Source organism: Tinamus guttatus, unplaced genomic scaffold, assembly GCF_059628265.1.
Source record: "Tinamus guttatus ecotype Peru unplaced genomic scaffold, ASM5962826v1 Tinamus_guttatus_pri_ptg000367l, whole genome shotgun sequence".
NCBI lineage: Eukaryota > Metazoa > Chordata > Aves > Tinamiformes > Tinamidae > Tinamus > Tinamus guttatus.
The window spans coordinates 1,030,441-1,042,925 of NW_028288901.1; the positions used below are offsets into that span (position 1 = coordinate 1,030,441).

A 12,485-nucleotide genomic window follows, 5' to 3' on the forward strand; every position below is an offset into this window, starting at 1 on the left:
TTCCTTTCATCTAAAATTAAGTTCATTAAACCCAAGATTTTCTTTCGAAGGGAAAAACCAGAGGACATACTAAAAAAAAAAAAAGCTCATAATAAATTCAAAAGCAGAAATGGCACCCCAATTAAGCTTTCCTGCAAAGCAGTACCACATCTTTGAATTCAGACACCAATACTTGCACTCAGCCCATCTGAAGCAATTTAAAAATGGTAACAATGTTCTATTTAATGAGTTTGTAGTCCCAGACAAGATTAGGAATGTGAAATAAAGGTTCTCAGAAGGCTTGAAAATGCGAAGAAGCCCTTTCTCTATCTGTGTGCTGCCTTAAGGATGCCAATACACGACAGTGAGGGACAGTAGGACGGTCACCAACAGCTTTAAGGCATGACACCTTTCTAAGGCAAAAGTGGTAGCAAAAAATGTGAATACATTTTTGTTATGACTACGCAATGGCTCGGTGCTTCGTTCTTTGTCGTGTGGGTGATCAACAGCCTTTCAGGGTGGAATGAGCCCATAAATGTTTGCTTTGCATCGTGTGGTACCCGCCTGCGTGGAAGGAATTTGGGAGGAGGATCCAATGTGGGAAAAGCATCCCATTTGGGAAGGCAGGGAGCACATGTGCGCGTGCACTCATACATATGTATCACACGCAGGTTGAAGCAGAAGCTGTAACAGTTGTTGGTCACGAGGTTATTCTTCCCTGTGGAAAAAAAAAATCTGGAAAATAACGTTTACTGTAGAATCAGCAGACTTCTGCGGCTGTGAAAAAAAAAATATTATTTTCTGGGGAATAATAACGTTTCCTGTAAAAGCAGCAGAGCTCCGCGGCTGTCTCGGGCCGAAGCGAGGCCGGGGCCGGCCGCGAGCGGCGGAGCGCGGGCACCCCCCGCGCCTCTTTTTTTTTTTTTTTTTTTTTTCCCCCAAAATCGGGTTTTCGCCTCAAAATCGGGTTTCCGCCCGCGGCGCCGCCGCCCCGCGCGCGCCCGGCCCCGAGATGGCGCCCGCGCCCCGCGCGCGCGCGCCCGGCCCCGAGATGGCGCCGCGCCCCCACGTGACGGCGCTGCCCCAGCGTGCCCCGCGCCGGCCCGTGTCCCCGGAAGCGTTCGGGGCCGCCGCTCGTTGCGCCGCGGCCGCCGCTGCCGCCCGTTCCCGCCGCTGTCCCAGTCCCCGTCCCCTCCGGCGGCGCCATGGGAGTCCCGGCCTTCTTCCGCTGGCTCAGCCGCAAGTACCCGTCCATCATCGTCAACTGCGTGGAGGAGCGGGTGAGGCGGGGCCTCCTCCCGCCGCGGGGCGCAACGGCCCAACGGCCGCTGGGGGAGGGGCGACGACCCCCTAACGGCTCCCGGCGGGGGGGAGGGGGTGCCGCTCCCCTAACGGCCGCGGGAGGCGGGAAAAAGGGGGGTTATAACGCGAGGCCGCGGGAGGAAGAGCCGTGTCTCCCTTCCTAGGACAGCCCTCCTCATAACCCGCCTTCAAAACTTTGTGAGCAGTTGTTATACGTACGTACGCGCTTATATGTGTGTTTATGTGTGTATGTGTACAGACACACCTCTGAAATAAACACGTGAAACATCAAGCGATGGCCGTTCGGTCTAGAGAATCAAGAAGTGATACTGGAAGGAGGGTTAAGCTAGTGGGAGAGCGGAGTTTTTATTCCATGTTTATTGAAATGATTTGGGATGGAGGGTTTACCTTGCACGTGTTTTTCAAGACAAAACCAGAAGTTTTTAGTTTAAGCGGGACCCCACCGAGGAGTAGGAAGGTGATTCTACATTTGAAGCAAGGTCGCAAACTTCTACCTGATTTCGCCTTCTTGATGAGGAAAGAAGGAAAGGAAAAAACCTGTGTGATTGACTTAAAAACAAAAGCACTGGAGGACTTTTGATGTGTAAGAAACCTTTTCCCCTTCTCGGGTGATGCTCATTTGGCAGAGCCCTCTCTGCCGAACCAGGCGCTGTGCGTTTTGCTCCAGCACTGGAGATGCGGGTCCAGCGTCCCTTAGGGCTGCCCAAAAGTGGGAGCTGCTGCCGAGGGGGCTCCTTCCCCCCTGCCCTTACAGCAGCTGCTGCGGTCGCGGCGCCGGATGAATGTGAGAACCGCTCTGCCCTCGGGAATCCGTGCGGCTTTGGAGCTGGTTCCGTGCTCCCGCTCGCACTGCGGGCAGGTGAAGCCTCATGGAACTCAAGGGAGAGGGCAGGAGTGAGGCTTTCCAGAGGATGGGACTGTCCCCGCGCAGATTTTATGGAGGAGCAAAATGTTAGCTGGTCTCAGAAACCTCCTTAGGTTCTTATTGCTTCATAGCTTCATGTTTGCAGATCTCCGTGATTCTTTCTGTTATTCTTTTCTCTTGCAGATTAGTCTTTTTGCAGCTTTCTGTCTGCCTTTCTTTTTTTTTTCTTGTGTGTGTATATGACAACACAGGCTGTCACAACAGCACCCAGGGTTGACTGTGTTGAAACAAGCCTGTAATTATGTTCTTTAACTTTAAACAGCTTCAGATTTGCTCTCTCATTTCTGGCATTTTTTGCTACATAATGTGTGCTAAATATGTCCTACCCAAACAGAGAGTTAGTTTTCCAAAGACAGTTTCTACAATCCAGCTCTTTGGAGGAGAAGCTGCTTTTTGGTGGAGAATTAGTTTCAGTCTAGGTGCTAGACTCTGGAGATTGCCTCCACTAATCCATAACTTGAAGTACATACAGTTTATTGATGATGTAAAGCTGATCTGTGTGAAACAGGACACTTTAAGTGGCCTAACTAGAGTAGACAAACTCTTGGGTCAGTGTTTCCCAAACTGTTTTTCCTGTATGCTTTTCTGAGCGGCTTCTATCATTCATCTTCTGTCAGGCTGTATTTGCTGGGTGCTGAACTTGTCTGTAGTCCTGTTTTTGAAACTTCATGTATGCACTGGATGTCTGCCATGGCCTGTGCCTTTTTCTTGTGCCCCATCCCTCTCTGGGAGACTTTTGGCCCCCATCTGGGAAATACTCTGAATTTCTGAAGGCAAAATGTGTAGAGAAGGTGGAGAGGATATGGGGACAGAGGAGATAGTGACTGAACTATGCATGGATGGTTTTTGGCTTGTCATTTTCTCTAAGCAAACTTTTGTTTATGTGCGTACTAGGACTTCACATCAGTGTTAGTTTGCACACAGTTATTTTTACGGGCCATGTGATTTTCAGGATATTCTTGCTTTTTGGATTCAGGTGGTAAAACGGAATGATAGATTCGGCGCAAGCAATGTTGTAATTCTTCAACAGTTGTAACCATGGTGTTATTCTTTTGTTAATTATGGTTCCTGAGGGCACCGGGTGGGCTCCCCCTCTTTGGGCAGTGCTTATTGACACTGTTGACACCTGCTCTCCTCCTCGGCTGGGGCTGTGGATCTTGGGGGCGCTCCCGTAGAGCCGGCTGTGCGTATCCTGCCCGCTGCATTCCACTAGCTCAGGTGGCCTGTGCTTGGAAAACTGAACAGTCCCTCCTTAAGCAAGAACAGTGCTGTTCAACTTTTATCCCTTCCCAAAAATACTTCTGTATCACATACGTGGACAGCGGGTACCCGGCAATTTGCTTAATCCCCTTCCTACCGAAGCAGGGAGCTCACAGGAGTGAGCAGTTTGTTATTTCCCTTACAGTCGGTATCATAATTAGCTGTGTGCTTGAAGACTTTCATTCATCAAATCCCCCTTTCCTTCATTAAGTTTAGCTGGGATGTTTTGAAGCTGACAAAGCGGATGCAAATGTAGTTTTGACAAAATAGGTTGGTTTAGAGGTTTGTTGTTGTTATACTGTGAGTGGATTTCTGTGCAACAGGCTTGTCTGGCTGCTTTTGGATAGTGCCTTAAAGGTCTGTGTGTGTAAAAGGAATCATAACTTAAATGGCAAATACATTTGCAATCTGTAACGATGAAGGGGAGTTTTCTCTGCGAGTAGGAGACTTGCCTTTTCCACTGCATTTGTAAGCATTAAAGTTGAACTGCATTTAATCAAAACTATTCTCACATTTGGATAAAAGTATGTATAGTTCTTGTTTTACTGAGTTGGTGATTGTACAACTTGTTTATTTGTTTTGCGATTAAGATTGTCCGAGTTTTCCTTTTCTTTTAACAGAGAACACTTGTCGTTAGAAATTCCATTAAACCAGCCTAGATTTGCCATCGCTGAAGTGTCAGACCCTGATACTCTTATCTGTGTAGTTTTGTTCTGACTTTGAGCACACTGTTTGGATAAATCGTATTCATTATGATTTTTGATATTAAGATCTGCTCATGAATTTGAGAGCTGAAAATGATAGCAGTGAGAAGCTGAGGTTTGCCTTACTGTAGAGGGATTCAGACTTCACTTACAATGTAATCAGTTCTGTGTGTATTTTAGGATTGCTTATAAATCTTTCTAATCAGAAATTTTATATCTCTTGGTAGCTTGTCTCTTTGAAATATTAACAAGTTGATCCTTATTCTCTTACCTTGCCAGATTATTTCTTTTTCTTAAATCTGATTAATCTTTTTCTTAAGCTGAGCAGGAAGAATAAGAGGAAGATCTTGAAGATAACATGAAATCCAGGAGAGTATTCTTAATCAAATTCATATGAATTAATAAAGCTGGAAGTAAAAAAGTATCATATTTGAAGATCTCTTTTCAATGGTTTCAAAAGAGGCTGTAGATTAAAAGTGAACAGTTTAGTTATATCACAAGAGATATCACTCCAAGATACTTAAACCTTTTACAAGACAGTTACATTGAAAATTTGGTAGGTTTATGAGCACGTAAGGGTAAAGCTGCTGACATAGCAGTATGTAGATGAAAACTGAATGGCTTTTCAGTCATCTAAAAGAGATCATACTTATTTTGCTTTACCTTCAAGGCTGAAAATCAGATCTGTGAAGAGGGCAATTTTATTTTTCCATATCACATAGTTGTAAGCCTTTGATATCTTCTGAGTCGCGGTTAGCTTTGGCAAGAGGTTTGATGAAAGATCAAGCAGAACACAAGGCAAGTTTCTTGTCCCGTTATCTGATAAAAGCCAGAATGAATACTCTTCTTTTAAAATTGAAGGTCTTGGTTACCCAGAGTAATTTTATAAAATATTAAGCCATAGTCCAGCGTTTGTGCTTGAGAAGTGATTTCTGCTAAAAAACGAATTATTTTTGTGTTGTAGAGACTCTGAATCTTGTGATAGATGAAGATTTCATCTGTCAGTGTTTGACTAATTTAGATGAAGAGCAGAAGAAAGATCTGTGTGTCCATTAGCAGTTTTTTCATGCGTTTCGTGAAAATTAAATAAAGTTGAGGACTTTAAAAGAAAAATTTCACAAAATTATCCTAAAAGAATTCCATACACCTGTATCTGTGAAAAATATAAATACTGACTGAAGATTTGTTTTGGCTTTTTCTGGTTTGTTTGTTTAACCTTCTAAGGTTGGAATAAGCTCATCCAGTTCTGCTACTCCAAGCAGAAAGTTTCTAAGGCAGTTATGGATGTGTGTTAGAGGGCTGGGAAATTATCTGGGATTATTTTCACTAGAAAAGTATCTCAGAGTGAGTCTGCAAGGGTAACTGCAGAGATGGTGCTTCATGTGTGCTCAGCAGCTACTGATAAATTCCATGAATTAGAGCCAGTGCTGTGACATCTTTCCATACTGTCTCATTTAATCCTGTGATCGTAGTCTTAACAGAATGTGCTGACAGGAAAGAAGGGAAGTGTTAAGAGCCAGGAGTCTCCCTCTATTGCAGAAGTAGAATGTAAGGGCAAGAATTGATTCAGCATTTCAGATGTGTCCCTGGAGAAACAAAAACTTGGCAGCTGAAGAGTTCAGGGGTCTGAGCATCCCAGTAGTCATCAGGAAAAGGAAGACGTCCATTCCCAAAAGGAGATTTGGTTGGTGGGATATGGGACGATCACATTCCTTTGAATAAACCAAACTGGAAAAAATAATCATCCTTTTAGTTCAATCTTACTTTCCTTTGCTCATCATGATCTACTGATTTATTTTGACTTTCCGAAGCTTGTCAGGTTATTTCTTTAATCAGCTATAGATGAATCAGTTTTACTTCCTAGCCTCTGTTCTGTATATGTCACTGGGAATTAACTATTGATGAGAAAAGACTGTGGTGCAAGTTTCTTTACATGTGTCAATCTGGAGAATTGCTTAAAGTAGAAAGATTTTCTTAATCTTCTTATTTAATGTTCTAAATTTGCTTTGTATCTCATTTTTTGAGTTAATATTCTAAACTTCACAGTCCCCTATTAATTTTTAACTTTCTGTGTGGTCCTGGCAGTGAAAGTAACTTTTCTTGGCTAGTATGAAGTGTGGAAACTTCTTGAAACAATGTTTGTAATACCTGACAATCAACAGAAATCAACCAACTCTTCTGTAACTCACTGTAATACCTTGTAGTTTTAAGGACACATCTTAAAATGAAGCTGGCTTAGTAGTGTGTGAATCTGTAGGTAGTAATGTTGTGGGTAGATTGTTGTTTCTTCCTGTTCTCCTTGGAAAAATCTACTCTTTTGAGTGTACATGTTAACACCTCTGATAGTTATTCATGTTACCTGTGTGATCATGTACTGAGACTTTTGTGTTCAACTGTTTTCACAGGCTAAAGAGTGCAATGGTGTCAAGGCTCCAATTGATACCAGCAAACCTAATCCTAATGAGGTGGAGTTTGATAATCTGTATTTGGATATGAATGGTATAATCCACCCTTGTACACATCCTGAAGACAAGTAAGGCAGTTTTTTGACCCTTTACAAATAGAATTTGTTCTCAATATTTCAGATGTGTAATTGAATGCTCTGTATTTTAGGCCAGCACCCAAAAATGAAGATGAGATGATGGTTGCGATTTTTGAGTATATTGACAGGATCTTCAACATTGTAAGACCAAGACGACTTCTTTACATGGCTATAGATGGAGTAGTAAGTACTGATACATTTAGTTCCTAGTAATGGCTGTTTGTGAAATTGGATGGTTGATATGTTGATGAGATGGTTATGAAATTAACAGATGGTTGATAACCATCTGCCCTCTAAGATCTCTTGGAAAAGAGTTTTCTAAAATAAAAAACTGACTAATGTCAGGCTGTTAAAGTTTGAACTTTCGTAGTGGAAAGCAGAAAACTTCTACAGGACGCTAACTCCCTGGACTACTACTTATGTTCTTTTGTTCTGTGGCTTTACTAATAATTTATGCAGTAGGTTAGGAAAGACCAAAAAACTGTTTATGCAGATACACTTAAAATGGGCAGTTATTTAATTGTGCTGTGAAATATTTCACAGAGTAGACTTAAGAGGACATTTGAGCCTGAAAACTTGGCTTTCTCCTTAGCCTTTTCCTCTCTCTCTCTCTCTCAGGTACATGAATTGCCCTAATAAAAAGGTGATAAGAGTTCACCTTTTCTTAAAAACATTGCTTTAATGAAACTTTTCTCTATTTTGATTGTGGCCCAACAGACTCCTGTCTGTCAAGGACTGTTAAGCTTTAGTTGTTTTTTAAGGTTTTTCATTTTCTCAAAGTTAAAATGAGAATCTACTAGGTAGAAAAAAATTTACCTTAATCTAAGTGCAGGAATTTCGAAGAGATTTGTGTGCATAGAAGTATTTCCAAGCTGTGTTGCCATATTGCTTTAAAAACCTCAAAAACACATGCCCAAAGTAGTAGCTACCAACAGTTTGACAGTTTTATTTGCAAAAGAGCAAGCATGTGGATACAGCATGGATACAATGGGAGGAGATTTTTGGTGCGGAAAGTGTATATAGTAAATAATGCTTCTGAGATGCGTTGCACTTGCAAGTTTCATTTATCTTGCAAGAGAAACCCTGAATCCTTGAGCCTTGTGCATTTCTGAGAGCTGAGGGAACAAGCTGTTGGGTTTTAAAAGACTTGTCTCAGTAACCAAAGCCAATTTCCATTTAATAATTGTTTTTTATCAGCTATAACTGAACCAAGTGTTATAATATGTGTTCTAGGCTCCGCGTGCAAAAATGAATCAGCAACGATCACGAAGATTCAGAGCATCAAAGGAGGGAATGGAAGCTGCAGAAGAGAAGCAAAAAATAAGACAAGAAATTCTGGCAAAAGGTAGAGCTATGACTTTATTTGGTCTTCCCCCCCCCCCCGACCCCCCAAATGAGAGAATTACCTTTTTTGTTTTGAAGCTTTTAATAAAGCTTGGAAAAGGATGCTTAGCTCAGTGCTCACTCTTTATGTGCAGCAGTAGAGAGAAGTAGGATAAAGTAAGCCTAGAGAAGGATGGATCTGTTCTCTTTCCAAAGTTAGGATCCGAGGTAAAACAGTGACCACTTTTTTCCCTTCCTTGATCTCTGTTTCTGAAATGAGTTTGTGTAGGGATAAATGAGATAACAATGATAAATGTAGCAGTGGGAAGCTAACCAAAACTCTATGGAAGAAAATACAAATATCTAATGTTGGAGGAAAAAAAAATAGAGCTGGGACTTGAATGTGAGTTTGAGATAATATTACTAGATGGGAGTAATGAACTGCAAGTAAGAGTAGCTGCTTGATAGTGGAAACTCTTTAAACTCTGAAAATAACAAAGCTAGTACAGCTTTCTAAGATGACTGTGAGAAGACTTGAGTGAAAGAGAAATGTGCCGCTGGAACATGCTGGTTGGGCCAGAGAAGAAAATTCAGGTGACTAAGAGGCTCTGTTCAAGCAAGAGGGACATTGTGTAACTGGCATTAAAAAGGCAGGGCAGATTTTTGTTTGTGTTTTTGACATTTCTTCCTGGAGCGTTTCTAGACTACAGAGGCCCTATATGCAGCAGAGAGGGGAGATAAGTGGTGTAATCCTGCTAGTGAGGCCAGGTGAATAGGTAGTGGAAACAGGGGAAAACACATAGGAAAATAGTTATTTCCTAATGTGTGATCTGATTTAGCAAGGTTGGTGGTTTGGTTGGTGGTTTCTTCCTTACATTTCTCTTCATGATCTTTTAGCAGAGTAAATAGTGAAATTCCTTCTCTGAAGCAACAGATGACTTGTGTACAAATGCTAGTTGCCTTATTTTAAGATGGAGATAATATAATAAGAGCTCTTTTTTTTTTTTTTTTTTTTTTAATGAAGTAATTGCCAATAAAAGGGGATGGTTGTTACCGGGAGAGACATCTGGGATTTTGTCATGCAAAAGCCTATTTAATGTTTCGTATTGGCTTACTGTGTTAAATGTGTTCTTTGCTCTAGGTGGCATTCTTCCTCCAGAAGAAGTGAAAGAGAGATTTGACAGCAATTGTATTACCCCAGTAAGTAATCTTGAACTCTAGCCAGCAATTGCCAATGTCTGAATGATGGTTTAATTTTTTTTTCTGCCGCTTTTTAGGGAACTGAGTTTATGGACAATCTTGCTAAATGTCTCCGCTATTACATTGCTGACCGCTTAAACAGTGATCCGGGCTGGAGAAATTTGACGGTGAGTTTCACAGTTTCATACTTGAAGAAAATTAAGGTGATCTATTAGGCTGGATTGGGATATGATTGAAGAGTATAAATTCAACAGATTTGCCTTATCTTCAGGCACTGTGTTGTTATTAATGGCAACTTGCACATTTTGCTAGGCCTTTCAGAGATGCATTTCATCCTAATAACAGCATCTAACAGAGCCATTTGTTTTGATTTCGTATAAAAGGGTTTCTTTCAAGAACAATAATGAGATTTGATATCAGAAGCCACAGTTGGATCTAATGGGAGACAGGCTTTTAAGTACGCTTTTCCTTCCTTGGGGGAAGAGCATCAAGATACATTGTGTATGCATTCTTTTCTGTACATTTTTACCTTTTTTGCAAGCCCACGCAGGCTGTGTTTTCTCCTTTAGTGACAGTGTGCACTAAATAACAGGCAACAGAAATGATTCTTACCAACTTTTCAACTTTCTTGCCTTTCTGTACTTGTAGATTCTTTTCTCATGTTCCTCAGCCACTCCACCACCATCAAGTTTTGTTTGAGATAACCCTGTTTGCTCTGTACACGAGCAAAATTATTTAACTTTTCCCAGTGTAGCTGTCCATATATTTTTCCATAGGTTGACATTGAAGTGCTCTAATTAGAGGGTAGTCGACTTTGCTTAATTTCCTTCATCTGATATGAGCTTTGTAAGCCCTGATGCTCATCTGGACATCACTGTGAGAAAGTATATAAAGTTATAATGTATCAGCATGTCTATGAGTTCAGCAGATACAGGGGGAAGTGAGTTGGTCTGCTTTCTCTGTTACTTTTCTCCTGCATATTGTTAATTAGGAAATTTATTACGTTTATTAAGCATTTATTATTGATGTCTCGATATTTTTTGTAATACTCAAGTCAATGTCAGCTTGGTCCTGGAATTAGGAGAAAAGGTATGTGACTCAATTTACTGCTTAAAAAATGAAGGTAGTCATTGGATCCAGACTGTTGAATTGTTCCTTTTTTTTTAATTGTAATATTTATTTGCAATTAGAAATTGTTAGTTAGGTGTTCATGAGCTAGAACGAATATTCAGTGTATGAAGTACGTATTTATTACTGAGTCAGCATAACTTGTTTATGTGATCTTTAAATGCTTCTCAGGTTATTCTGTCTGACGCAAGTGCTCCTGGGGAAGGTGAACATAAAATCATGGATTATATTAGAAGACAAAGAGGTATCATTCACATTTTACACTTAAATACAAACATTTTATATATAAATTATTTTACATGACTTTGATATGAACAAATATAATTTTCTTTTGTATAGCTCAGCCAAACCATGACCCAAACACTCATCACTGTCTGTGTGGAGCTGATGGTGAGTTCTCCCCTGCTAGGGATATATCTTGTGTTTAAATTTTCCGTGCTGAAAATTTCATGATGCAGTTTTACTGTCGTGTTTATAATGTCATTTCCATTTATGGAAATATCTGGTGTATTTGGTTTTTTTAATCTCTATCTAATATTTGGGAAAGATCCAGCATTGTCTATAAGTGAAGGGCTAATTTTTGCTTAGTTGTATTGTAGGACCTATCCAGGTACAAGTGATTTGTTAGAAAATTGATTCAGAATGAGCCTGTGGGGAAAGCACCTCTGTGTTGTTTATATTTGCTTAAGATAAAACATAAGACTTTTTTTTTTTTTTTAAAGAATGCTTAATAATGTTCATGTTTCATTATTTTTCTCTTTTAATTGATAGCTGATCTAATCATGCTTGGATTAGCAACACACGAACCAAATTTCACTATAATTAGGGAAGAGTTTAAACCAAATAAACCCAAACCATGTAGTCTTTGTAACCAGATGGGTCACGAAGTTAAGGATTGCCAAGGCTTGCCCAGAGAAAAACAAGGCAAGGTAAGAGTTATCACCATTTGGAGAAAATCTTTTGATTTATGAAGTAATTTATGTCTTAACAAAATCCACAAGTGATTCTTGCTATAATCTTTGACCAGAGCCAAATATGAATTATATTGTTGCAATTACCTGGCCTTTCTGTTTTATGAATAAATAAAAATTGTACTTTTGTAGCACAATATTATGTAAACTCTAAGATCCTTGCTCCCTTTTTTGCTGATAGAAAACTTCTAATAACTTGAGATATGCAAAATAGTAGATTATGTGCTTGGCATAAGTACTTGAGAAACTATATTTGTTGGTCTTTTAAAGGCTTGCTTTGAAAGGAGTTAAAACTGACGTGGCGAAACTCTAAGATCAACCTGGATGTAATGCAAGTCTTCTGTTTTATTTTATAGCACGATCAGTTTGCAGACAGTCTTCCTACCGCTGAACAAGAATTTATCTTCATTCGACTATGTGTTTTGCGAGAGGTATGCAAAAGCAGCTATTGCATCTGCCTTGTGCAAGGAATGCTTCTAACTGCACGCCCAAACCTTCCCAATGCCCTTTTTCTCTTGTTTATGTGTGCTGCAGTATTTGGAAAGAGAACTCACCATGGCCAGTTTGCCTTTCACATTTGATTTTGAAAGAAGCATTGATGACTGGGTCTTTATGTGCTTCTTTGTGGGAAATGACTTTCTTCCTCATCTGCCATCTTTAGAGATCAGGTAAATGAGAAAGTAATTTCTTTTTCTGCAAGTATATGTGCAGTGACTTTAAATGAAAAGAATCTAATGCTTTTTTTTCTCCTTTGTAGGGAGGGAGCGATTGATCGCTTGGTTAACATATATAAAAATGTAGTACACAAAACTGGGGTAAGTTCAATCTGTTTTTTTGGTTTTTTTTTTTTTTTTTTCCATTTTTCTTAAAAATACCTTGGTACGTACAACTGAAGAGTTTTGTTTTTCAACTGTATTTCTCTGTAATTTACAGGGATACCTCACAGAAAGTGGTTTTGTCAACCTACAGCGAGTCCAGATGATCATGTTAGCTGTTGGAGAAGTCGAAGATAGTATTTTCAAAAAGAGAAAAGATGATGATGTAATTTTTAATTTTCTTTGCTACGTTCTTGGAGTTTGTTTTTGACCACTTCCATTACTGTTAGACTGTCATACTGCCTTAATAGAATA

The 12,485-nt window shown here is 40.1% G+C and overlaps 1 protein-coding gene across 1 annotated transcript in view; it reads left to right on the top strand.

The window, feature by feature from the left end:
• The first annotated feature begins 1,168 nt into the window (after positions 1 to 1,168).
• Positions 1,169 to 12,485, top strand: part of XRN2 (5'-3' exoribonuclease 2) — a 49,643-nt gene continuing 38,326 nt past the window's right edge. Inside the window, exons 1-13 of the mRNA XM_088530359.1 lie at positions 1,169 to 1,259; positions 6,597 to 6,724; positions 6,805 to 6,916; positions 7,967 to 8,078; positions 9,198 to 9,256; positions 9,334 to 9,423; positions 10,556 to 10,628; positions 10,724 to 10,774; positions 11,156 to 11,313; positions 11,712 to 11,786; positions 11,890 to 12,023; positions 12,113 to 12,170; positions 12,289 to 12,396. Coding sequence (XP_088386485.1) covers positions 1,185 to 1,259; positions 6,597 to 6,724; positions 6,805 to 6,916; positions 7,967 to 8,078; positions 9,198 to 9,256; positions 9,334 to 9,423; positions 10,556 to 10,628; positions 10,724 to 10,774; positions 11,156 to 11,313; positions 11,712 to 11,786; positions 11,890 to 12,023; positions 12,113 to 12,170; positions 12,289 to 12,396 — 1,233 coding nt within the window. The 5' untranslated portion in view covers positions 1,169 to 1,184. The remainder of the gene's footprint in view (positions 1,260 to 6,596; positions 6,725 to 6,804; positions 6,917 to 7,966; positions 8,079 to 9,197; positions 9,257 to 9,333; positions 9,424 to 10,555; positions 10,629 to 10,723; positions 10,775 to 11,155; positions 11,314 to 11,711; positions 11,787 to 11,889; positions 12,024 to 12,112; positions 12,171 to 12,288; positions 12,397 to 12,485) is intronic.